At 51.2% G+C, this 27,619-nt stretch overlaps 1 protein-coding gene across 16 annotated transcripts in view; it reads left to right on the top strand.

The window, feature by feature from the left end:
• The window catches only part of ABLIM1 (actin binding LIM protein 1), a 330,044-nt gene that overhangs the window by 262,593 nt on the left and 39,832 nt on the right, over positions 1-27,619 (top strand). For 10 of the 16 annotated variants that reach the window (XM_069754375.1, XM_069754382.1, XM_069754380.1 and 7 more), the window contains 4 exons: positions 4,198-4,275; positions 6,249-6,395; positions 15,814-15,849; positions 16,234-16,363. In XM_069754375.1, the coding sequence (XP_069610476.1) occupies positions 4,198-4,275; positions 6,249-6,395; positions 15,814-15,849; positions 16,234-16,363 (391 nt within the window). Of the gene's footprint in view, positions 1-4,197; positions 4,276-6,248; positions 6,396-6,539; positions 6,585-15,813; positions 15,850-16,233; positions 16,364-27,619 lie in introns of all 16 variants that reach the window. The other 6 variants (XM_069754366.1, XM_069754372.1, XM_069754364.1 and 3 more) reach the window with 1 other exon arrangement.

Raw genomic sequence — 27,619 nt, 5'->3', positions numbered from 1 at the left:
TCTTTTCTTACATCACTTCTCATATAATTATCTTCTCAGATTTCTTTTGGCTTAAACAATAAGCTGAGTGCGATAGTGCAGGGCGTGCGCGTGTACTCGCCCCAAAATGTATGACCTCAGCCTGGAGATGGGAGATGAACCCTGAGATCAGTCGCACCCTGTGCTGTGATCAGTAACAGAGTGCACGAATACTGGAGGGAACGACTGCTCCCCATCATCACATATATGTCAGGGTCAGAGCTAGAGCAGAGAGGCCCCAGAGCTGAAATCACAAAGTCCCTTCTCCATGTGCTGCCACATTATGTCCTATTACACTGCCCAACACCTCCTCTCTATTAATGGTGTACACTACGTCCCCCTGTAATGAGCCCCTCTTGTTGGTGTACACTACGTCCCCCTGTAATGTGCCCCTCTTTTTGCTGTACACTACATCCCCCTGTAATGAGCCCCTCTTGTTGGTGTACACTACATCCCCCTGTAATGAGCCCCTCTTGTTGCTGTACACTACATCCCCCTGTAATGAGCTCCTCTTGTTGCTGTACACTACGTCCCCCTGTAATGAACCCCTCTTGTTGGTGTACACTACATCCCCCTGTAATGAGCCCCTCTTGTTGGTGTACACTACATCCCCCCTGTAATGAGCCCCTCTTGTTGGTGTACACTACATCCCCCTGTAATGAGCCCCTCTTGTTGGTGTACACTACATCCCCCTGTAATGAGCCCCTCTTGTTGGTGTACACTACATCCCCCTGTAATGAGCCCCTCTTGTTGGTGTACACTACATCCCCCTGTAATGAGCCCCTCTTGTTGGTGTACACTACATCCCCCCTGTAATGAGCCCCTCTTGTTGGTGTACACTACATCCCCCCTGTAATGAGCCCCTCTTGTTGGTGTACACTACATCCCCCCTGTAATGAGCCCCTCTTGTTGGTGTAGACTACATCCCCCTGTAATGAGCCCCTCTTGTTGGTGTAGACTACATCCCCCTGTAATGAGCCCCTCTTGTTGGTGTACACTACGTCCCCCTGTAATGAGCCCCTCTTGTTGGTGTACACTACATCCCCCTGTAATGAGCCCCTCTTGTTGGTGTAGACTACATCCCCCTGTAATGAGCCCCTCTTGTTGGTGTACACTACATCCCCCTGTAATGAGCCCCTCTTGTTGGTGTACACTACATCCCCCTGTAATGAGCTCCTCTTGTTGGTGTACACTACGTCCCCCTGTAATGAGCCCCTCTTGTTGGTGTACACTACATCCCCCCTGTAATGAGCCCCTCTTGTTGGTGTACACTACATCCCCCCTGTAATGAGCCCCTCTTGTTGGTGTACACTACGTCCCCCTGTAATGAGCCCCTCTTGTTGGTGTACACTACATCCCCCTGTAATGAGCCCCTCTTGTTGGTGTACACTACATCCCCCTGTAATGAGCCCCTCTTGTTGGTGTACACTACATCCCCCTGTAATGAGCCCCTCTTGTTGGTGTACACTACATCCCCCCTGTAATGAGCCCCTCTTGTTGGTGTACACTACATCCCCCTGTAATGAGCCCCTCTTGTTGGTGTACACTACATCCCCCTGTAATGAGCTCCTCTTGTTGGTGTACACTACGTCCCCCTGTAATGAGCCCCTCTTGTTGGTGTACACTACGTCCCCCCTGTAATGAGCCCCTCTTGTTGGTGTACACTACATCCCCCCTGTAATGAGCCCCTCTTGTTGGTGTACACTACATCCCCCCTGTAATGAGCCCCTCTTGTTGGTGTACACTACATCCCCCTGTAATGAGCCCCTCTTGTTGGTGTACACTACATCCCCCCTGTAATGAGCTCCTCTTGTTGGTGTACACTACGTCCCCCTGTAATGAGCCCCTCTTGTTGGTGTACACTACATCCCCCCTATAATGAGCCCCTCTTGTTGGTGTACACTACATCCCCCCTGTAATGAGCCCCTCTTGTTGGTGTACACTACATCCCCCCTGTAATGAGCCCCTCTTGTTGGTGTACACTACATCCCCCCTGTAATGAGCCCCTCTTGTTGGTGTACACTACATCCCCCCTGTAATGAGCCCCTCTTGTTGGTGTACACTACATCCCCCCTGTAATGAGCCCCTCTTGTTGGTGTACACTACGTCCCCCTGTAATGAGCCCCTCTTGTTGGTGTACACTACATCCCCCCTGTAATGAGCCCCTCTTGTTGGTGTACACTACATCCCCCCTGTAATGAGCCCCTGTTGTTGGTGTACACTACATCCCCCCTGTAATGAGCCCCTCTTGTTGGTGTACACTACATCCCCCCTGTAATGAGCCCCTCTTGTTGGTGTACACTACATCCCCCCTGTAATGAGCCCCTCTTGTTGGTGTACACTACATCCCCCTGTAATGAGCCCCTCTTGTTGGTGTACACTACGTCCCCCTGTAATGAGCCCCTCTTGTTGGTGTACACTACGTCCCCCTGTAATGAGCCCCTCTTGTTGGTGTACACTACATCCTCCTGTAATGAGCCCCTCGTGTTGGTGTACACTACATCCCCCTGTAATGTGCCCCTCTTGTTGGTGTACACTACATCCCCCCTGTAATGAGCCCCTCTTGTTGGTGTACACTACGTCCCCCTGTAATGAGCCCCTCTTGTTGGTGTACACTACATCCCCCTGTAATGAGCCCCTCTTGTTGGTGTACACTACATCCCCCTGTAATGAGCCCCTCTTGTTGGTGTACACTACATCCCCCCTGTAATGAGCCCCTCTTGTTGGTGTACACTACGTCCCCCTGTAATGAGCCCCTCTTGTTGGTGTACACTACGTCCCCCTGTAATGAGCCCCTCTTGTTGGTGTACACTACGTCCCCCTGTAATGAGCCCCTCTTGTTGGTGTACACTACGTCCCCCTGTAATGAGCCCCTCTTGTTGGTGTACACTACGTCCCCCTGTAATGAGCCCCTCTTGTTGGTGTACACTAGATCCCCCTGTAATGAGCCCCTCGTGTTGGTGTACACTACATCCCCCCTGTAATGAGCCCCTCTTGTTGGTGTACACTACATCCCCCCTGTAATGAGCCCCTCTTGTTGGTGTACACTACATCCCCCTGTAATGAGCCCCTCTTGTTGGTGTACACTACATCCCCCCTGTAATGAGCCCCTCTTGTTGGTGTACACTACGTCCCCCTGTAATGAGCCCCTCGTGTTGGTGTACACTACATCCCCCCTGTAATGAGCCCCTCTTGTTGGTGTACACTACATCCCCCCTGTAATGAGCCCCTCTTGTTGGTGTACACTACATCCCCCTGTAATGAGCCCCTCTTGTTGGTGTACACTACATCCCCCCTGTAATGAGCTCCTCTTGTTGGTGTACACTACGTCCCCCTGTAATGAGCCCCTCTTGTTGGTGTACACTACATCCCCCCTGTAATGAGCCCCTCTTGTTGGTGTACACTACATCCCCCCTGTAATGAGCCCCTCTTGTTGGTGTACACTACATCCCCCCTGTAATGAGCCCCTCTTGTTGGTGTACACTACATCCCCCCTGTAATGAGCCCCTCTTGTTGGTGTACACTACGTCCCCCTGTAATGAGCCCCTCTTGTTGGTGTACACTACATCCTCCTGTAATGAGCCCCTCGTGTTGGTGTACACTACATCCCCCTGTAATGTGCCCACCTTGTCTTGCGCTGTGCCCTTTCTGGGGGTCTTTGGTTACTTATATTGAGGGGCATTTACGTGTCCCTTCTCCTGTGCGGACGGGGGGATGCGGCTACACGTCGGCATTTTGTTCCCTTAGTCCATGTTCACACGTTGCGTTTTTGTTGTGGTTTTTTAATGCAAATTTTGAGAGCATTTTACCACCAAAAGCTCTGAGATTGTAGAAATCTCGTGCACACGTGGGGTTTTGTTTTGTGACTGATTTGTGAAGCTGCAGAACGTCACTTCTTAATGAGTGAGTGCAAAAATGCATAAAAAAGCGCAGGCGTCAGCAAATGGCGATTTAGGTGCAAACACCTAAGGAATTTGCAGTGCGTTTTTTATGCACTAAACTTTATCAGCATAAGACACAAGAGACAAATGTACCGGATATAAACGCAGCACAATGTGCATTTTGTAAGCAGCTTCTTTACTAATGAGAGCAGGTTTTCCTGCAGAAAAAACGCAGCAAAAATGCGACGTGTAAACATGGCCGGTACCATGACGGATCTTTTTGTTTCTTGTGTTTCAGCTCACAAGGTCTTCATCTGAGAGCGTCTATTCCCGGCCCGGATCCAGTATCACGGGCTCGCCGGCCCACACCATCTGTGTGAGTAGATCCGATCCCTTCACCTGGGTTTAGTGGGTTTTGTGTTTTCTCTAGACTGATACAATTGTAGCAACTTCCCAGCTGTGAGCACTTGAAGATCATAAAGGTGCGTGGCCATGATCCGGAATAGCGGCGGTGTGGGCACAGCTCGCCTGCGCTGCGTTCTACATTAGACGCACAGTGGATGGATTTCTATAAGTCCTGTGCCCGCTGTGCTTCTATCTGACGCTGTGTACACTCCCCCGTGGTGTGGGACTACAAGCCCCAGCATGTCCATTATCTGCAGGTAGTCGCTGGCCTCACCCACAGCCGTTCATTAGACGCACAGTGGATGGATTTCTATAAGTCCTGTGCCCGCTGTGCTTCTATCTGACACTGTGTATACTCCCCCGCGGTGTGGGACTACAAGCCCCAGCATGTCCATTATCTGCAGGTAGTCGCTGGCCTCACCCACAGCCGTTCATTAGACACACAGTGGATGGATTTCTATAAGTCCTGTGTCCGCTGTGCTTCTATCTGACACTGTGTATACTCCCCCGCGGTGTGGGACTACAAGCCCCAGCATGTCCATTATCTGCAGGTAGTTGCTGGTCTCACCCACAGCCGTTCATTAGACACACAGTGGATGGATTTCTATAAGTCCTGTGCCCGCTGTGCTTCTATCTGACACTGTGTATACTCCCCCCCCCCCGCGGTGTGGGACTACAAGCCCCAGCATGTCCATTATCTGCAGGTAGTTGCTGGTCTCACCCACAGCCGTTCATTAGACGCACAGTGGATGGATTTCTATAAGTCCTGTGCCCGCTGTGCTTCTATCTGACACTGTGTATACTCCCCCGCAGTGTGGGACTACAAGCCCCAGCATGTCCATTATCTGCAGGTAGACGCTGGTCTCACCCACAGCCGTTCATTAGACGCACAGTGGATGGATTTCTATAAGTCCTGTGCCCGCTGTGCTTCTATCTGACACTGTGTATACTCCCCCGCGGTGTGGGACTACAAGCCCCAGCATGTCCATTATCTGCAGGTAGTTGCTGGTCTCACCCACAGCCGTTCATTAGACGCACAGTGGATGGATTTCTATAAGTCCTGTGCCCGCTGTGCTTCTATCTGACACTGTGTATACTCCCCCCCCCGCGGTGTGGGACTACAAGCCCCAGCATGTCCATTATCTGCAGGTAGTTGCTGGTCTCACCCACAGCCGTTCATTAGACGCACAGTGGATGGATTTCTATAAGTCCTGCGCTCGCTGTGCTTCTATCTGACGCTGTGTATACTCCCCCCCTGGTGTGGGACTACAAGCCCCAGCATGTCCATTATCTGCAGGTAGTTGCTGGTCTCACCCACAGCCGTTCATTAGACGCACAGTGGATGGATTTCTATAAGTCCTGTGCCCGCTGTGCTTCTATCTGACACTGTGTATACTCCCCCGCGGTGTGGGACTACAAGCCCCAGCATGTCCATTATCTGCAGGTAGTCGCTGGTCTCACCCACAGCCGTTCATTAGACGCACAGTGGATGGATTTCTATAAGTCCTGTGCCCGCTGTGCTTCTATCTGACACTGTGTATACTCCCCCGCAGTGTGGGACTACAAGCCTCAGCATGTCCATTATCTGCAGGTAGACGCTGGTCTCACCCACAGCCGTTCATTAGACGCAGTAAATCCGCATGCTTCACTGTACACTTCTGGATTTACCTGCGTGATTACAACGTAGCAATTAGGAAGGAAATCTGCGCGGTGACTTTACCAACAAAGCCGCCATGGTCTCATCACAGTCAGATAAGGAACATTTGTGACCCCTATAAATGTAAGCCCCCCCTGCACAGACTTGGGGACGGGGTCACAGGTCGGGAGCTCACTGATTGCCCCCTGCAGCCTCCCTCGCTGTCTGAATCCCCAGTCAGGGGTCAGTAATTGCCCCAATGTATCGGGGTCTTGTGCCTCCTGACATTATTCTCACTCTGACCTCAGGCTAAAGTGGACGATGAGATCCTGGACTACAAGGACCTCGCCGCCATCCCCAAAGTGAAAGCCATCTACGACATCGAGCGGCCGGACCTCATCACCTACGAGACCTTCCATACATCCACATATGACGAGAGGCAGAGCATGGCCGAGGTGAGGACACAGCTGTGGAACTGCAATTCCCAGGAGCTCTATAACCGTACCGGGTGTGCTGGGACGTGTAGTTCCACCAGACAGTAATCTTGAGATGTATCAGTGAGTGCTGTTACTAATGACCTCACTGACTCTTGTCCGCAGTCGCTGAGCCCCCGGAGTCACCGCTCCTCAGTCCTGAATGAGCGAGTAAGTCAGGGCGCCGCTGATCTCGCCCTTAAAGGAGCCACAATTGTGATTCTGGGGTCTGAGCACTATATACGGGGGCTCCCTGACTATGCTTTTCTCGGCACTTCTTGGTGGGACTTTTCTTATTGTTTCCGGGTGTTTTTCGGTCTCCTCCATCCCCGGTGGTGTAGTCTGCTCTCTGTATAACACGCTCCTCTGTATGCCGCACATGGATGCACGGATTCAGCCGCAGTCACACCAGCCGCCTTCAGGCTCTGTTCACACCTGGCTGCCACGTCGCCTTTTTTTTTCTAGAGAATTTTCCAAAATCGAAGTAAAAGCAATGCAATTCGCAAGGTTGGAAAATTGTAGGCGCCACTGCAAAGTGTGAACACAGCCTATCCTGTCCATTGCTACTGATCTTCGCAGTGTTCATGCATTAGAGTGCAGCCTTACCTGCGGGTGTATTGGTGGTAGATGACGGTATAACTGCAGGATACGACTTGTTTGTAGCCAGAAACTCTGCAAACAGATCTGCAATGGAGCTGTCTACACAAAACGGTGCTAGAATTATTGACAAGACCATTCACGTCACATTTTCCACCGCGCCGACTTTTGACCACCGCGCTGACCTTTGATAATCGCACCGACCTTTGACCACCGCGTCGGCATCAGACCACCACTCCGAAATCAGACCACCATGCCGACATCAGACCTCCACGCTGACATCTGACCTCCACGCTGACATCAGACCACCGCACCGACATCAGACCTCCACGCTGACATCAGACCACCGCACCGACATCAGACCTCCACGCTGACATCAGACCACCGCGCTGACATCTGACATCAGACCACCAGGCTGACATCAGACCACCGCGCCAACATCAGACCACCACGCTGACATTAGACCACCGTGCTGACATCTGACCTCCACGCTGACATTAGACCACCGCACCGACATCAGACCACCGTACTGACATCTGACCACCGCACTGACATCAGACCTCCACGCTGACATTAGACCACCGTGCTGACATCTGACCTCCACTCTGACATCAGACCACCGCACCGACATCAGACCACCGTACTGACATCAGACCACCGCACTGACATCTGACCTCCACGCTGACTGTTATGAACAGGTGATTCAGAACCACAATGGACCTGGTGGTTACGAGCACAGAAAATGACCTGATAGTTGCTAATCACATAGGACAAGCTCTGAGACGTGGGAACTCTGCTGACCGCAATCCCTAATCCTATCACACCACACTAGAGGTAGCCGTGGAGCGCTCCTGACCAGACCTAGGCGCCTCGGGCACAGCCTGAGAAACTAGCTAGCCCTGAAGATAAAAAAATAAGCCTACCTTGCCTCAGAGAAATTCCCCAAAGGAAAAGGCAGCCCCCCACATATAATGACTGTGAGCAAAGATGAAAACACAAACACAGAGATGAAATAGATTTTAGCAAAGTGAGGCCCGACTTACTAAATAGACCGAGGATAGGAAAGATAGCTTTGCGGTCAGCACAAAAACCTACAAACAACCACGCAGAGGGCGCAAAAAGACCCTCCGCACCGACTAACGGTACGGAGGTGCTTCCTCTGCGTCCCAGAGCTTCCAGCAAGCAAGACAAACCAATATAGCAAGCTGGACAGAAAAAATAGCAAACAAAAATAACACAAGCAGAACTTAGCTTATGCAGGGCAGACAGGCCACAAGCACGATCCAGGAGAGAGCAAGACCAATACTGGAACATTGACTGGAGGCCAGGAACAAAGAACTAGGTGGAGTTAAATAGAGCAGCACCTAACGACTTAACCTCGTCACCTGAGGAAGGAAACTCAGAAGCCGCAGCCCCACTTACATCCACCAGAGGAAGCTCATAGACAGAACCAGCCGAAGTACCACTCATGACCACAGGAGGGAGCTTGACCACAGAATTCACAACAGTACCCCCCCCTTGAGGAGGGGTCACCGAACCCTCACCAGAGCCCCCAGGCCGACCAGGATGAGCCAAATGAAAGGCACGAACCAGATCGGCAGCATGAACATCAGAGGCAAAGACCCAGGAATTATCTTCCTGACCATAACCCTTCCACTTAACCAGGTACTGGAGTTTCCGTCTCGAAATACGAGAATCCAAAATTTTCTCCACTATATACTCCAACTCTCCCTCAACCAAAACCGGGGCAGGAGGATCAACGGATGGAACCACAGGTGCCACGTATCTCCGCAACAATGACCAATGGAATACGTTATGGATGGAAAAAGAAGCTGGAAGGGTCAAACGAAAAGGCACAGGATTAAGAACCTCAGAAATCCTATACGGACCAATGAAACGAGGCTTAAACTTAGGAGAGGAAACCTTCATAGGAATATAACGAGATGACAACTTAAACCAAATCCCCAACACGAAGTCGGGGACCCACACAGCGCCTGCGGTTAGCGAAACATTGAGCCTTCTCCTGAGACCAGGTCAAATTGTCCACTACATAAGTCCAAATCTGCTGCAACCTATCCACCACAGTATCCACACCAGGACAGTCCGAAGACTCAACCTGCCCTGAAGAGAAACGAGGATGGAAACCAGAATTGCAGAAAAACGGCGAAACCAAAGTAGCCGAGCTGGCCCGATTATTAAGGGCGAACTCAGCCAAAGGCAAAAAGGACACCCAATCATCCTGATCAGCAGAAACAAAGTATCTCAGATATGTTTCCAAGGTCTGATTGGTTCGTTCAGTCTGGCCATTTGTCTGAGGATGGAAAGCCGAGGAAAAAGACAAATCAATGCCCATCCTAGCACAAAAGGCTCGCCAAAACCTTGAAAAAACTAGGAACCTCTGTCAGAAATGATGTTCTCCGGAATGCCATGTAAACAAACCACATGCTGGAAGAACAATGGCACCAAATCAGAGGAGGAAGGCAATTTAGACAAGGGTACCAAATGGACCATCTTAGAGAAGCGATCACAAACCACCCAAATGACCGACATTTTTTGAGAGACGGGGAGATCCGAAATAAAATCCATAGAGATATGTGTCCAGGGCCTCTTCGGGACTGGCAAGGGCAAAAGCAACCCACTGGCACGAGAACAGCAGGGCTTAGCCCGAGCACAAATCCCACAGGACTGCACAAACGAACGCACATCCCGTGACAGAGACGACCACCAAAAGGATCTAGCCACCAAATCTCTGGTACCAAAGATTCCAGGATGACCAGCCAACACCGAACAATGAACCTCAGAGATAACTCTACTCGTCCATTTATCAGGAACAAACAGTTTCTCCGCTGGGCAACGGTCAGGTCTATCAGCCTGAAATTTTTGCAGCACCCGCCGCAAATCAGGGGAGATGGCAGACAAAATTACCCCCTCTTTGAGAATACCCGCCGGCTCAGGCAAACCCGGAGAATCGGGCACAAAACTCCTAGACAGGGCATCCGCCTTCACATTTTTAGAGCCCGGAAGGTACGAAACCACAAAGTCAAAACGGGAGAAAAACATCGACCAACGAGCCTGTCTAGGATTCAACCGTTTGGCAGACTCGAGATAAGTCAAGTTCTTGTGATCAGTCAAGACCACCACGTGATGCTTAGCTCCTTCAAGCCAATGACGCCACTCCTCGAATGCCCACTTCATGGCCAGCAACTCTCGATTGCCAACATCATAATTACGCTCAGCAGGCGAAAACTTCCTGGAAAAGAAAGCGCATGGTTTCATCACCGAGCAATCAGAACTTCTCTGCGACAAAACCGCCCCTGCTCCAATCTCAGAAGCATCAACCTCGACCTGGAACGGGAGCGAAACATCTGGCTGGCACAACACAGGGGCAGAAGAAAAACGACGCTTCAACTCTTGAAAAGCTTCCACAGCAGCAGAAGACCAATTGACCACATCAGCACCCTTCTTGGTCAAATCGGTCAATGGTTTAGCAATACTAGAAAAATTACAGATGAAGCGACGATAAAAATTAGCAAAGCCCAGGAACTTTTGCAGACTCTTCAGAGATGTCGGCTGAGTCCAATCATAAATGGCCTGAACTTTAACAGGGTCCATCTCGATAGTAGAAGGGGAAAAAATGAAACCCAAAAATGAAACCTTCTGAACTCCAAAGAGACACTTTGACCCCTTCACAAACAAAGAATTCACACGCAGGACCTGAAACACCATTCTGACCTGCTTCACATGAGACTCCCAATCATCCGAAAAGACCAAAATATCATCCAAATACACAATCAGGAATTTATCCAGGTACTCTCGGAAGATGTCATGCATAAAGGACTGAAACACTGATGGAGCATTAGAAAGCCTGAATGGCATAACCAGGTACTCAAAATGGCCCTCGGGCGTATTAAATGCTGTTTTCCATTCATCGCCCTGTTTAATACGCACAAGATTATACGCACCACGAAGATCTATCTTGGTGAACCAACTAGCCCCCTTAATCCGAGCAAACAAATCAGACAGCAGCGGCAAGGGGTACTGAAATTTGACTGTGATTTTATTTAGAAGGCGGTAATCAATACAAGGTCTCAACGAACCATCCTTCTTGGCCACAAAAAAGAACCCTGCCCCCAATGGTGACGACGAGGGGCGAATATGACCCTTCTCCAAAGATTCCTTTACGTAACTACGCATAGCGGCGTGCTCAGGTACAGACAAATTAAACAGTCGACCTTTAGGAAACTTACTACCAGGAATCAAATCGATAGCACAATCGCAATCCCTATGCGGAGGTAGGGCACTGGACTTGGGCTCATCAAATACATCCCGGTAATCTGACAAGAACTCTGGGACCTCAGAAGGGGTGGATGATGAAATAGACAGAAATGGAACATTACCATGTACCCCCTGACAACCCCAGCTGGACACAGACATTGATTTCCAATCCAATACTGGGTTATGGACTTGTAGCCATGGCAACCCCAACACGACCACATCATGCAGATTCTGCAACACCAAAAAGCGAATATCTTCCTGATGCGCAGGAGCCATGCACATGGTCAGTTGGGTCCAGTATTGAGTCTTATTCTTGGCCAAAGGCGTAGCATCAATTCCTCTCAATGGAATAGGATGCTGCAAGGGCTCCAAGAAAAACCCACAGCGCCTAGCAAACTCCGAGTCCATCAAATTCAGGGCAGCGCCTGAATCCACAAATGCAATGACAGAAAAGGATGACAAAGAGCAGATCAAAGTAACGGACAAAAGAAATTTCGACTGTACCGTACCAATGGTGGCACACCTAGCGAAACGCTTAATGCGCTTAGGACAATCAGAGATAACATGAGTGGAATCACCACAGTAAAAACACAGCCCATGCCGTTCAGCTCTGGTCAAAGTCCTATCACATTGCATAGGCTCAGGTTTATGCTCAGGTAATACCGCCAAATGGTGCACAGTTTTACACTCACGCAAGCATCGATCGATCTGAATGGCCAAAGACATAGACTCATTCAGACCAGCAGGCATAGGAAATCCCACCATGACATCCTTAAGGGCTTCAGAGAGACCCTTTCTGAAAATTGCTGCCAGAGCACATTCATTCCATTGAGTGAGCACAGACCACTTCCTAAATTGCTGACAATATACCTCTACCTCATCCTGACCCTGACACAGAGCCAGCAAGATTTTCTCTGCCTGATCCACTGAATTAGGTTCATCATAAAGCAACCCGAGCGCCAGAAGAAACGCATCGATATTACTTAATGCAGGATCTCCTGGCGCAAGGGAAAATGCCCAGTCTTGAGGGTCACCACGTAATAAAGAAATAATGATCTTAACTTGTTGAACTGGGTCACCAGAGGAGCGGGGTTTCAAAGCCAGAAATAGTTTACAATTATTTTTGAAATTCAGAAACTTAGCTCTATCTCCAGAAAATAACTCAGGAATAGGAATTTTAGGTTCTAACATAGGATTCTGAACCACTAAATCTTGAATGTTCTGAACACTTATAGTGAGATTATCCATCAAAGAGGACAGACCTTGAATGTCCATGTCTACACCTGTGTTCTGAACCACCCTGATGTAAAGGGGAAAAGAAAGACAAAACACAGTGCAAAGAAAAAAAAATGGTCTCAGAACTTCTCTTTTCCCTCTATTGAGAAGCATTAGTACTTTGGGCCTCCAGTACTGTTATGAACAGGTGATTCAGAACCACAATGGACCTGGTGGTTACGAGCACAGAAAATGACCTGATAGTTGCTAATAACATAGGACGAGCTCTGAGACGTGGGAACTCAGCTGACCGCAATCCCTAATCCTATCACACCACACTAGAGGTAGCCGTGGAGCGCTCCTGACCAGACCTAGGCGCCTCGGGCACAACCTGAAAAACTAGCTAGCCCTGAAGATAGAAAAATAAGCCTACCTTGCCTCAGAGAAATTCCCCAAAGGAAAAGGCAGCCCCCCACATATAATGACTGTGAGCAAAGATGAAAACACAAACACAGAGATGAAATAGATTTTAGCAAAGTGAGGCCCGACTTACTAACTAGACCGAGGATAGGAAAGATAGCTTTGCGGTCAGCACAAAAACCTACATACAACCACGCAGAGGGCGCAAAAAGACCCTCCGAACCGACTAACGGTACGGAGGTGCTTCCTCTGCGTCCCAGAGCTTCCAGCAAGCAAGACAAACCAATATAGCAAGCTGGACAGAAAAAATAGCAAACAAAAATAACACAAGCAGAACTTAGCTTATGCAGGGCAGACAGGCCACAAGCACGATCCAGGAGAGAGCAAGACCAATACTGGAACATTGACTGGAGGCCAGGAACAAAGAACTAGGTGGAGTTAAATAGAGCAGCACCTAACGACTTAACCTCGTCACCTGAGGAAGGAAACTCAGAAGCCGCAGCCCCACTCACATCCACCAGAGGAAGCTCATAGACAGAACCAGCCGAAGTACCACTCATGACCACAGGAGGGAGCTTGACGACAGAAGTCACAACAGCTGACATTAGACCACCGTGCTGACATCTGACCTCCACTCTGACATCAGACCACCGCACCGACATCAGACCACCGTACTGACATCAGACCACCGCACCGACATCTGACCTCCACGCTGACATTAGACCACCGTGCTGACATCAGACCACCGCACCGACATCAGACCTCCGTACTGACATCAGACCACCGCACTGACATCTGACCTCCACGCTGACATTAGACCACCGTGCTGACATCAGACCACCGCGCCGACATCAGACCACCGCGCTGACATCAGACCACCATGCTGACATCTGACCACCGCACCGATATCAGACCACCGCGCTGACATCAGACCACCATGCTGACATCAAACCACCACACTGACATCAGACCACCACGCTGATATCAGACCACCGTGCCAACATCAGACCACCATGCTGACATCAAACCACCATGCTGACATCAAACCAACGTGCCGACATCAGACCACCGCACCGACATCAGACCACCATGATGACATCAAACCACCATGCTGACATCAAACCAACGCGCCGACATCAGACCACCGCGCCGACATCAGACCACCATGCTGACATCAAACCACCATGCTGACATCAAACCAACGCGCCGACATCAGACCACCGCGCTGACATCAGACCACCATGCTGACATCAGACCACCATGCTGACATCAAACCACCATGCTGACATCAAACCAACGCGCCGACATCAGACCACCGCGCCGACATCAGACCACCATGCTGACATCAAACCACCATGCTGACATCAAACCAACGCGCCGACATCAGACCACCGCGCCGACATCAGACCACCGCGCCGACATCAGACCACCATGCTGACATCAGACCACCATGCTGACATCAAACCAACGCGCCGACATCAGACCACCGCGCTGACATCAGACCACCATGCTGACATTAGACCACCGTGCTGACATCTGACCACCGCACTGACATCAGACCACCACGCTGACATTAGACCACCGTGCTGACATCTGACCACCGCACTGACATCAGACCACCACGCTGACATTAGACCACCGTGCTGACATCTGACCACCGCACTGACATCAGACCACCGTGCTGACATCTGACCACCGCGCTGACATCAGACCACCATGCTGACATCTGACCACCGCACTGACATCAGACCACCACGCTGACATTAGACCACCGTGCTGACATCTGACCACCGCACTGACATCAGACCACCGTGCTGACATCTGACCACCGCGCTGACATCAGACCACCATGCTGACATCAGACCACCATGCTGACATCAAACCAACGCGCCGACATCAGACCACCGCGCTGACATCAGACCACCATGCTGACATTAGACCACCGTGCTGACATCTGACCACCGCACTGACATCAGACCACCACGCTGACATTAGACCACCGTGCTGACATCTGACCACCGCACTGACATCAGACCACCACGCTGACATTAGACCACCGTGCTGACATCTGACCACCGCACTGACATCAGACTACCACGCTGACATTAGACCACCGTGCTGACATCTGACCACCGCACTGACATCAGACCACCACGCTGACATTAGACCACCGTGCTGACATCTGACCACCGCACTGACATCAGACCACCACACTGACATCTGACCACCGCGCTGACATCAGACCACCATGCTGACATCAAACCACCACACTGACATCTGACCACCGCACTGACATCAGACCACCACGCTGACATCTGACCACCGCGCTGACATCAGACCACCGTGCCATCCACGCTTTGACCCGCTGGGTTCTGTGGACAGAACTTTCTGTCAGCAGCAGAACAGAACGATCCCCTGAATGAAGAGACTTTGGATATTTTTTCTCACCTGACCAGGATGGCAGAGGAGCAGGCGCCCGGGATCTATCTGCCCTGTGCCCCCCGCAGCCGCTACACTGGCACATGACGCTCTGGAACCTTCTGGAATAATGGGAAGTCCTTCACATAGTGGGCCAGTGATGCCGGCATCGGGGGTCCTCTGGGGTCCAGAATCTGCCACTTCTAATTCCCTGGACTCTTTAGTACCAAATAACAGGAAAACTGAGAACGTGACTGACACAAAGACACGAAATTCGTCACAGGCCAGAGACTGACTGCAGCGCCATCTCGTGTCCGTGTCGTGTATTACAGTTTGTGTGGTGGTAGCTGCCTTTATTAACCTGTGCCGCCTCCAGCTCTGCTGTGTGGATTAACCCTTTCCTTCTGATCTTCTGCCTCGTCTGTTGCGTCCCCCGGACCCCGATGATGTTGTCACAATGTCCTTTGTGTTACAGTCTCCCCGGACTTTGTCTCCGACGCCTTCCGCTGAGGTGAGTGCTACATTGGAGGCTTTACTGACACATTGTGACGACGCCTGCAGAGTGATGTGATGGAGGGCTGGTCGCTCTCTTACCCGCGATCACAATATCTCCCTTTTCACTAGTACTGATACCTACTAATCATATGTCCCTATGACAACACTTCTTCACCTTCTTCAGACTTGTGACCCTCCGTCCACATCAGATCTATTAGAGAGAGACGGCCATGTGGTACAAGAAGTGTTGTCATGGGGACCTAGAATAAAGTAGCTGCGTGGACTGGACCTCAAGCTGCTTGCACACGTGCAGTGATCCTGACCTGGGGCTGCCATTCAGGGGTCCTAGAAAGCTGGGAGCATTTACCCCTGTGACCTTCTTGTTCTCTGCCATTTCTAGGGCTATCAGGACGGACGGGAACGGATTATTCAGAGATCTACTAGCCAAGGATCCATCAACTCCCCCGTCTACAGCCGCCATAACTACACCCCCACCGTCTCCCGATCCCCGCAGCACTTCCACAGACCCGGTAAGATCCGCTCTGTATGGGGGGTTCATGTGTGTGGGGTTTATCGTACACTCGGACCCTCAGAGATCAGGCGCATATATGACGGTGAGCGTCCATCTTCCCTATGTGCCCAGACTGGAGCAGACAGAAGCCCCCCCGACCGCGGAGAACGGCCGAGCCTCAGACAGCGATGCAGCGGGATCGTAGTGTTATGTGGTGTTAGAGCGCCATCTAGTGCACCGTCAGTGATAGGCATTTGTAACATTGCTTCCACATACTGAGTCATCGCAGTGGTTGAATAGTGGAGAACTACAACGCCCAGCAGGTTATGGTGGAAAGACTGAATCCATCCAAAGACTCCTGCAGGCCTAAAGCAGAAACCTACTATTCCTCTTCTCCATAATGGGAGTAGTAGTTACTGTATATATATTTATGTATAAGAAACAGCTCAGCGCCCCCTACAGGACAGGATGGATGCTGACAGGTGTAGTATACAGCGCCCCCTACAGGACAGGATGGATGCTGACAGGTGTAGTATACAGCGCCCCCTACAGGACAGGATGAATGCTGACAGGTGTAGTATACAGCGCCTCCTACAGGACAGGATGGATGCTGACAGGTGTAGCATACAGCGCCCCCTACAGGACAGGGTGGATGCTGACAGGTCTAATATACAGCGCCCCCTACAGGACAGGATAGATGCTGACAGGTGTAATATACATCGCCCCCTACAGGACAGGATGGATGCTGACAGGTGTAGTATACAGCGCCTCCTACAGGACAGGATGGATGCTGACAGGTGTAGTATACAGCGCCCCCTACAGGACAGGATGGATGCTGACAGGTGTAGCATACAGCGCCCCCTACAGGACAGGATGGATGCTGACAGGTGTAGCATACAGCGCCCCCTACAGAACAGGATGGATGCTGACAGGTGTAGTATACAGCGCCCCCTACAGGACAGGATGGATCCTGACAGGTGTAGCATACAGCGCCCCCTACAGGACAGGATGGATGCTGACAGGTGTAATATACAGCGCCCCCTACAGGACAGGATGGATGCTGACAGGTGTAGTATACAGCGCCCCCTACAGGACAGGATGGATGCTGACAGGTGTAGTATACAGCGCCCCCTACAGGACAGGATGGATGCTGACAGGTGTAGCATACAGCGCCCCCTACAGGACAGGATGGATGCTGACAGGTGTAATATACAGCGCCCCCTACAGGACAGGATGGATGCTGACAGGTGTAGTATACAGCGCCCCCTGCAGGACAGGATGGATGCTGACAGGTGTAGCATACAGCGCCCCCTACAGGACAGGATGGATGCTGACAGGTGTAATATACAGCGCCCCCTACAGGACAGGATGGATGCTGACAGGTGTAGTATACAGCGCCCCCTACAGGACAGGATGGATGCTGACAGGTGTAGCATACAGCGCCCCCCTACAGGACAGGATGGATGCTGACAGGTGTAGCATACAGCGCCCCCTACAGGACAGGATGGATGCTGACAGGTGTAGTATACAGTGCCCCCTACAGGACAGGATGGATCCTGACAGGTGTAGCATACAGCGCCCCCTACAGGACAGGATGGATGCTGACAGGTGTAAAATACAGCGCCTTCTACAGGACAGGATGGATGCTGACAGGTGTATACAGCGCCCCCTACAGGACAGGATGGATGCTGACAGGTGTATACAGCGCCCCCTACAGGACAGGATGGATGCTGACAGGTGTATACAGCGCCCCCTACAGGACAGGATGGATGCTGACAGGTGTATACAGCGCCCCCTACAGGACAGGATGGATGCTGACAGGTGTAGTATACAGCGCCCCCTGCAGGACAGGATGGATGCTGACAGGTGTAGTATACAGCGCCCCCTGCAGGACAGGATGGATGCTGACAGGTGTAATATACAGCGCCCCCTGCAGGACAGGATGGATGCTGACAGGTGTAATATACAGCGCCCCCTACAGGACAGGATGGATGCTGACAGGTATAATATACAGCGCCCCCTACAGGACAGGATGGATGCTGACAGGTAGTATACAGCGCCCCCTACAGGACAGGATGGATGCTGACAGGTGTAATATACAGCGCCCCCTACAGGACAGGATGGATGCTGACAGGTGTAATATACAGCGCCCCCTACAGGACAGGATGGATGCTGACAGGTAGTATACAGCGCCCCCTACAGGACAGGATGGATGCTGACAGGTGTAGCATACAGCGCCCCCTACAGGACAGGATGGATGCTGACAGGTGTAATATACAGCGCCCCCTACAGGACAGGACGGATGCTGACAGGTGTAGTATACAGCGCCCCCTACAGGACAGGATGGATGCTGACGTGTAATATACAGCGCCCCCTACAGGACAGGATGGATGCTGACAGGTGTAGTATACAGCGCCCCCTACAGGACAGGATGGATGCTGACAGGTGTAGTATACAGCGCCCCCTACAGGACAGGATGAATGCTGACAGGTGTAGTATACAGCGCCCCCTACAGGACAGGATGGATGCTGACGTGTAATATACAGCGCCCCCTACAGGACAGGATGGATGCTGACAGGTGTAGTATACAGCGCCCCCTACAGGACAGGATGAATGCTGACAGGTGTAATATACAGCGCCTTCTACAGGACAGGATGGATGCTGACAGGTGTAGTATACAGTGCCTCCTACAGGACAGGATGGATGCTGACAGGTGTAGTATACAGCGCCCCCTACAGGACAGGATGGATGCTGACAGGTGTAGTATATAGCGCCCCCTGCAGGAGAGGATGGATGCTGACAAGTGTAGCATAAAGCGCCCCCTACAGGACAGGATGGATGCTGACAGGTGTAGCATACAGCACCCCCTACAGGACAGGATGGATGCTGACAGGTGTAGTATACAGCGCCTCCTACAGGACAGGATGGATGCTGACAGGTGTAGTATACAGCGCCCCCTACAGGACAGGATGGATGCTGACAGGTGTAGCATAAAGCGCCCCCTACAGGACAGGATGGATGCTGACAGGTGTGATATACAGCGCCCCCTACAGGACAGGATGGATGCTGACAGGTGTAGTATACAGCGCCTCCTACAGGACAGGATGGATGCTGACAGGTGTAGCATACAGCGCCCCCTACAGGACAGGATGGATGCTGACGGGTGTGATATACAGCGCCCCCTACAGGACATGATGGATGCTGACAGGTGTAGTATACAGCGCCTCCTACAGGACAGGATGGATGCTGACAGGTGTAGCATACAGCGCCCCCTACAGGACAGGATGGATGCTGACAGGTGTAATATACAGCGCCCCCTACAGGACAGGATGGGTGCTGACAGGTGTATACAGCGCCCCCTACAGGACAGGATGGATGCTGACAGGTGTAATATACAGCGCCCCCTACAGGACAGGATGGATGCTGACAGGTGTAGTGTACAGCGCCCCCCTACAGGACAGGATGGATGCTGACATGTGTAGTATACAGCGCCCCCCTACAGGACAGGATGGATGCTGACAGGTCTAATATACAGCGCCCTCTACAGGACAGGATGGATGCTGACAGGTCTAATATACAGCGCCCTCTACAGGACAGGATGGATGCTGACAGGTGTAGTGTACAGCGCCCCCCTACAGGACAGGATGGATGCTGACATGTGTAGTATACAGCGCCCCCCTACAGGACAGGATGGATGCTGACAGGTGCAGTATAAAGCGCCCCCTACAGGACAGGATGGATGCTGACAGGTGTAATATACAGCGCCCCCTACAGGACAGGATGGATGCTGACAGGTGTAATATACAGGGCCCCCTACAGGACAGGATGGATGCTGACAGGTGTAGCATACAGCGCCCCCTACAGGACAGGATGGATGCTGACAGGTGTAATATACAGCGCCCCCTACAGGACAGGATGGGTGCTGACAGGTGTATACAGCGCCCCCTACAGGACAGGATGGATGCTGACAGGTGTAATATACAGCGCCCCCTACAGGACAGGATGGATGCTGACATGTGTAGTATACAGCGCCCCCCTACAGGACAGGATGGATGCTGACATGTGTAGTATACAGCGCCCCCCTACAGGACAGGATGGATGCTGACAGGTCTAATATACAGCGCCCTCTACAGGACAGGATGGATGCTGACAGGTCTAATATACAGCGCCCTCTACAGGACAGGATGGATGCTGACAGGTCTAATATACAGCGCCCTCTACAGGACAGGATGGATGCTGACAGGTGTAGTGTACAGCGCCCCCCTACAGGACAGGATGGATGCTGACATGTGTAGTATACAGCGCCCCCCTACAGGACAGGATGGATGCTGACAGGTGCAGTATAAAGCGCCCCCTACAGGACAGGATGGATGCTGACAGGTGTAATATACAGCGCCCCCTACAGGACAGGATGGATGCTGACAGGTGTAATATACAGGGCCCCCTACAGGACAGGATGGATGCTGACATGTAGTAGTGCAGCGTAAGCAAGGAACATGAAAATGGAGCAATATAGCAGCACAGTTTATATTACAAACTGATCAGGGCCCCGCTGACGAGTGTCCTGGCCCCGCTGACGACTGTCCTGGGCCCCGCTGATGATTGTCCTGTGTCCCCGCTGATGACTGTCCTGTGCCCCCGCCGATGACTGTCCAGTGCCCCGCTGATGACTCTCCTGTGCCCTGCTGATGACTGCCCTGTGTCCCCGCTGATGATTGTCCTGTGTCCCCGCTGATGACTGTCCTGTGCCCCCATTGAGTTTACTGTCCCCGCTGATGACTGTCCTGTGCCCCGCTGATGACTGTCATGTGTCCCCGCTGATGACTGTCATGTGTCCCCGCTGATGACGGTCCTGTGCCCCCGCTGATGACTCTCTTGTGGCCAAATGATGACTGTCCTGTGGCCCACTGATGACTCTCCTGTTCCCCCGCTGATGACTCTCCTGTGCCCCCGCTGATGACTCTCCTGGGCCCCGCTAATGACTCTCCTGTGCCCCCACTGATGACTCTCCTGGGCCCCGCTGATAACTTTCCTGTTCCCCGCTGATGACTCTCCTGTGCCCCCGCTGATGACTCCTGGGCCCCGCTGATAACTCTCCTGTTCCCCGCTGATGACTCTCCTGTGCCCCCGCTGATGACTCCTGGGCCCCGCTGATAACTCTCCTGTTCCCCGCTGATGACTGTCCTGTGCCCCCGCTGATGACTCTCCTGTGCCCTGCTGATGACTCTCCTGTGCCCTGCTGATGACTGCCCTGTGCCCTGCTGATGACTGTCCTGTGCCCTGCTGATGACTCTCCTGGGCCCCCGCTGATGACTCTCCTGGGCCCCGCTAATGACTCTCCTGTGCCCCCACTGATGACTCTCTTGGGCCCCGCTGATGACTCTCCTGGGCCCCCGCTGATGACTCCTGGGCCCCGCTGATAACTCTCCTGTTCCCCGCTGATGACTGTCCTGTGCCCCCGCTGATGACTCTCCTGTGCCCTGCTGATGACTCTCCTGTGCCCTGCTGATGACTGCCCTGTGCCCTGCTGATGACTGTCCTGTGCCCTGCTGATGACTCTCCTGGGCCCCCGCTGATGACTCTCCTGGGCCCCGCTAATGACTCTCCTGTGCCCCCACTGATGACTCTCTTGGGCCCCGCTGATGACTCTCCTGGGCCCCCGCTGATGACTCCTGGGCCCCGCCGATAACTCTCCTGTTCCCCGCTGATGACTGTCCTGTGCCCCCACTGATGACTCTCCTGTGCCCCACTGATGACTCTCCTGTGCCCCGCTGATGACTCTCCTGTGCCCCACTGATGACTCTCCTGTGCCCCCGCTGATGGCTCTCCTGTGCCCCGCTGATGACTCTCCTGTTCACCGCTGATGACTCTCCTGGGCCCCGCTGGTGACTGTCCTGTGCCCCCGCTGATGACTCTCCTGGGCCCCGCTAATGACTCTCCTGTGCCCCCACTGATGACTCTCCTGGGCCCCGCTGATGACTCTCCTGGGCCCCCGCTGATGACTCCTGGGCCCCGCTGATAACTCTCCTGTTCCCCACTGATGACTCTCCTGTGCCCCGCTGATGACTCTCCTGTGCCCCGCTGATGACTCTCCTGTGCCCCGCTGATGACTCTCCTGTGCCCCGCTGATGACTCTCCTGTGCCCCTCGGATGACTGTCCTGTGCCCTGCTGATAACTCTCCTGTTCCCCACTGATGACTCTCCTGTGCCCCCGCTGATAACTCTCCTGTTCACCGCTGATGACTCTCCTGTTCACCGCTGATGACTCTCCTGGGCCCCGCTGGTGACTGTCCTGTGCCCCCGCTGATGACTCTCCTGTGCCCCGCTGATGACTCTCCTGATTACTTCTGATGACTCTCCTGGGCCCGGCTGATGACTCTCCTGGGCCCCGCTGATGACTCTCCTGTGCCCCTCGGATGACTGTCCTGGGCCCCGCTGATAACTCTCCTGTGCCCCCGCTGATGACTCTCCTGTGCCCCGCTGATGACTCTCCTGTGCCCCGCTGATGACTCTCCTGTTCACCGCTGATGACTCTCCTGTTCACCGCTGATGACTCTCCTGTTCCCCGCTGATGACTCTCCTGTGCCCCGCTGATAACTCGAATGTTCACCGTTGATGACTCTCCTGTGCCCCGCTGATGACTCTCCTGTGCCCCGCTGATGACTCTCCTGTGCCCCGCTGATGACTCTCCTGTTCACCGCTGATGACTCTCCTGGGCCCCGCTGATGACTCTCCTGGGCCCCGCTAATGACTGTCCTGGGCCCCGGGCAGGGTCTGCAGTTTTGCTCTTCTGTGTCAGATTTTGCAGCTTTAACCCTTCTGTTCCTGTAATGTTTCCTGCTCTGTTCTGTTAACTGTCGTTTCATTTCTCCAGATTTTTGGAGCCCTCCATTATTTTGCTTATTTTGTGCTTTTTTTCTGTTCTTTCCTCTCCTCTTGTTATTTTCTGTCCGTTCTCCGCGGCTCCTCTCCCCTTCCCGTCACTTTGCCAGAGTTGTTGTGTAGCGGTGTGCCGCGCTGGCCATACCCGCGCACTGGCAGCTTCAGCTCCGCCCACAGCGACTCCCGTCCAAACTCCCCATTCAGACATCATACGATCCTACACGTGAAAGGTAAGCGAGCGGACAAGCCGTGCCAGTCCGGGCACAAGCTCATGTGCGGCTGTCCAGGCGCTCGGCCCTCTACCACGCACTTCATGGTTTTTGCACCGTGTGTTTGCTTCGTGTCCATGGAATGGCATGCATATTACGGATATGAACCATTTATAGCCACAAGGCAATTATTGGGCCAAATATCAGCAAGATGTAAAGGTTCTAGTGGCCTCATTACTCATCACTAGTAAAATGTACAGTGCAGGAAGGAAAGCGCGGGATTCTCTCATCACTGGGGGAGGAGGGGGACGCTGCTGCAGAGGATTCATAGGAGCGTATTACTCTGAGATAAGTAGTACGCTCATAGAATGATCATAGGTTATGTCCTTTCATGTTCTGAGTGACACGATATTCACACAGTCAGCATTCAGTATTAAAATCTGACATAATGTGCTAATATCCAACTGTAATATAACTGCATGGAAGAGTTTACAGCCCTTCACATGCAGCAACAAGAATCTGAATAATGAATGGAATTCCAATTTACAGATCAAAAATTACATTACTTCTCTTGTTCTATACTCCAGAGCTGCACTCACTATTCTGCTGGTTCAGTCACTGTGTATATATATTACATTACTGATCCTGAGTTACATCCTGTATTATACTCAAGAGCTGCACTCACTATTCTGCTGGTTCAGTCACTGTGTATATATATTACATTACTGATCCTGAGTTACATCCTGTATTATACTGCAGAGCTGCACTCACTATTCTGCTGGTGCAGTCACTGTGTACATACATTACATTACTGATCCTGAGTTACATCCTGTATTATACTCCAGAGCTGCACTCACTATTCTGCTGGTGCAGTCGCTGTGTACATACATTACATTACTGATCCTGAGTTACATCCTGTATTATACTCCAGAGCTGCACTCACTATTCTGCTGGTGCAGTCACTGTGTACATACATTACATTACTGATCCTGAGTTACATCCTGTATTATACCCCAGAGCTGCACTCACTATTCTGCTGGTGCAGTCACTGTGTACATACATTACATTACTGATCCTGAGTTACATCCTGTATTATACTCCAGAGCTGCACTCACTATTCTCCTGGTGCAGTCACTGTGTACATACATTACTGATCCTGAGTTACCTCCTGTATTATACCCCAGAGCTGCACTCACTATTCCGCTGGTGCAGTCACTGTGTACATACATTACATTACTGATCCTGAGTTACATCCTGTATTATACGCCAGAGCTGCACTCACTATTCTGCTGGTGCAGTCACTGTGTACATACATTACATTACTGATCCTGAGTTACATCCTGTATTATATCCCAGAGCTGCACTCACTATTCTGCTGGTGCAGTCACTGTGTACATACATTACATTACTGATCCTGAGTTACATCCTGTATTATACCCCAGAGCTGCACTCACTATTCTGCTGGTGCAGTCACTGTGTACATACATTACATTACTGATCCTGAGTTACATGCTGTATTATACCCCAGAGCTGCACTCACTATTCTGCTGGTGCGGTCACTGTGTACATACATTACATTACTGATCCTGAGTTACCTCCTGTATTATACCTCAGAGCTGCACTCACTGTTCTGCTGGTGCAGTCACTGTTTACATACATTACATTACTGATCCTGAGTTACATCCTGTTTATACTCCGGAGCTGCACTCACTATTCTGCTGGTGCAGTCACTGTGTACATACATTACATTACTGATCCTGAGTTACCTCCTGTATTATACTCCAGAGCTGCACTCACTATTCTGCTGGTGCAGTCACTGTGTACATACATTACATTACTGATCCTGAGTTACATCCTGTATTATACTCCAGAGCTGCACTCACTATTTTGCTGGTGCAATCACTGTGTACATACATTACATTACTGATCATGACTTACCTCCTGTATTATACCCCAGAGCTGCACTCACTATTCTGCTGGTGCAGTCACTGTGTACATACATTACATTGCTGATCCTGAGTTACATCCTGCATTATATCCCAGAGCTGCACTCACTATTCTGCTGGTGCAGTCACTGTGTACATACATTACATTACTGATCCTGAGTTACATCCTGTATTATATCCCAGAGCTGCACTCACTATTCTGCTGGTGCAGTCACTGTGTACATACATTACATTACTGATCCTGAGTTACATCCTGTATTATACCCCAGAGCTGCACTCACTATTCTGCTGGTGCAGTCACTGTGTACATACATTACATTACTGATCCTGAGTTACATTCTGTATTATTCCCCAGAGCTACGCTCACTATTCTGCTGGTGGAGCTTAATACATGGGAGATTTGTGCAGTTATTACACCTAACCTCTAATTCTTCCTCTTATAACTCAGGACAGCAGATTTTCATTTCTGACATCAGATGATTGTACTTTACCTTCATATAGATGACACTTTCCAGAATGCAATTCAGCTGAGTAAATTCTGTGCAGACACTGAACAAGCAGGAGATTCTGGGAGAATAGTGACTGCAAATGAGTGCAAATACATCCTTTAGCTTAATTTCTTTTACAGATTGTTCTTTTTGTGTGGACTGAAATTATGCAGCAGTGATGATGGTGAGAGTGGTGGTGATGGTGATGATAGTGGTGATGTTGATGGTGGCGATGATGATGCTGGTGATGATGATGGTGGTGATGATGATGCTGGTGATGGTGCTGATGATGGTTGTAATGATGATGATGCTGATGATTTTGGTGATGATGGTGGTCGTGATGATGGTGGTGATGATCGTGGTGATGATGCTGATGGTGGTGATGATGATGGTTGTGGTGGTGATGATGGTGGTGATTAAGGTGGTGATGATACTGATGATGATGATGCTGGTGATGGTGGTGATGATGCTGATGATGGTGGTAATGATGATGATGATTTTGGTGGTGATGGTGATGATGGTGGTGGTCACGATGGTGGTGATGGTGGTGATGATGATGCTGGTGATGGTGGTGGTGATGATGGTGGTGGTGATGATGCTGATGATGGTGCTAATGATGATGATTTTGGTGATGGTGGTGATGGTGGTGGTCATGATGGTGGTGATGATGCTGGTGGTGGTGATGATGATGGTTGTGGTGATGATGATGGTGATGGTGGTCATGAAGGTGGTGGTGATGATGGTGGTGATGATGGTGGTGGTGATGATGGTGGTGGTGATGATGCTGGTGGTGATGATGATGCTGGTGATGGTGGTGATGATGATGCTGGTGATGGTGGTGATGATGATGGTGATGATGCTGGTGATGCTGGTGATGATGCTGGTGATGGTGGTGGTGATGGTGGTGATGATGATGCTGGTGATGATGGGGGTGATGATGATGCTGGTGATGGTGGTAATGATGATGATGATGATGATTTTGGTGGTGATGATGCTGGTGATGGTGGTGATGATGATGCTGGTGATGGTGATGATGATGCTGGTGATGATGATGCTGGTGATGATGGTAGTGATGATGATGGTGGTGATGATGCTGGTGATGGTGCTGATGATGGTGGTAATGATGATGATGCTGATGATTTTGGTGATGGTGGTGATGATGCTGGTGGTGATGATGGTGGTGCTGATGATGATGATGATGATGGTGGTGGTGATGATGGTGGTGATGATGGTTGTGGTGGTGATGATGGTGGTGATGATGCTGGTGATGATGCTGGTGATGATGCTGGTGATGATGGTGATGGTGGTGATGATGCTGGTGATGATGCTGGTGATGGTTCTGATGATGGTGGTAATGATGATGATGATTTTGGTGGTGATGATGATGGTTGTAGTTTTGATGATGGTGGTGATGTTAGTAATGATGGTGATGGCGATGATGGTGGTGATGATGATGCTGGTGGTGATGGTAGTGATGATAATGGTGGTGATGATGATGGTGATGATGCTGGTGATAGTGATGAAGATGCTGGTGATGATGATGCTGGTGGTGGTGATGATGATGGTTGTGGTGGTGATGATGATGGTTGTGGTGGTGATGATGATGGTGATAGTGATGGTGGTGGTGATGGTGATGATGGTGCTGGTGATGATGGTGCTGGTGATGATGGTGCTGGTGATGATGATGATGGTGGTGATGATGATGGTGGTGATGATGCTGGTGGTGATGATGCTGGTGATGGTGGTGGTG

This window comes from Ranitomeya imitator, chromosome 2 (assembly GCF_032444005.1).
Source record: "Ranitomeya imitator isolate aRanImi1 chromosome 2, aRanImi1.pri, whole genome shotgun sequence".
In the NCBI taxonomy this organism is placed as follows: domain Eukaryota; kingdom Metazoa; phylum Chordata; class Amphibia; order Anura; family Dendrobatidae; genus Ranitomeya; species Ranitomeya imitator.
Note: the sequence above shows the minus strand (reverse complement) of the source record. Positions and strands in the feature narration are given on the sequence as shown.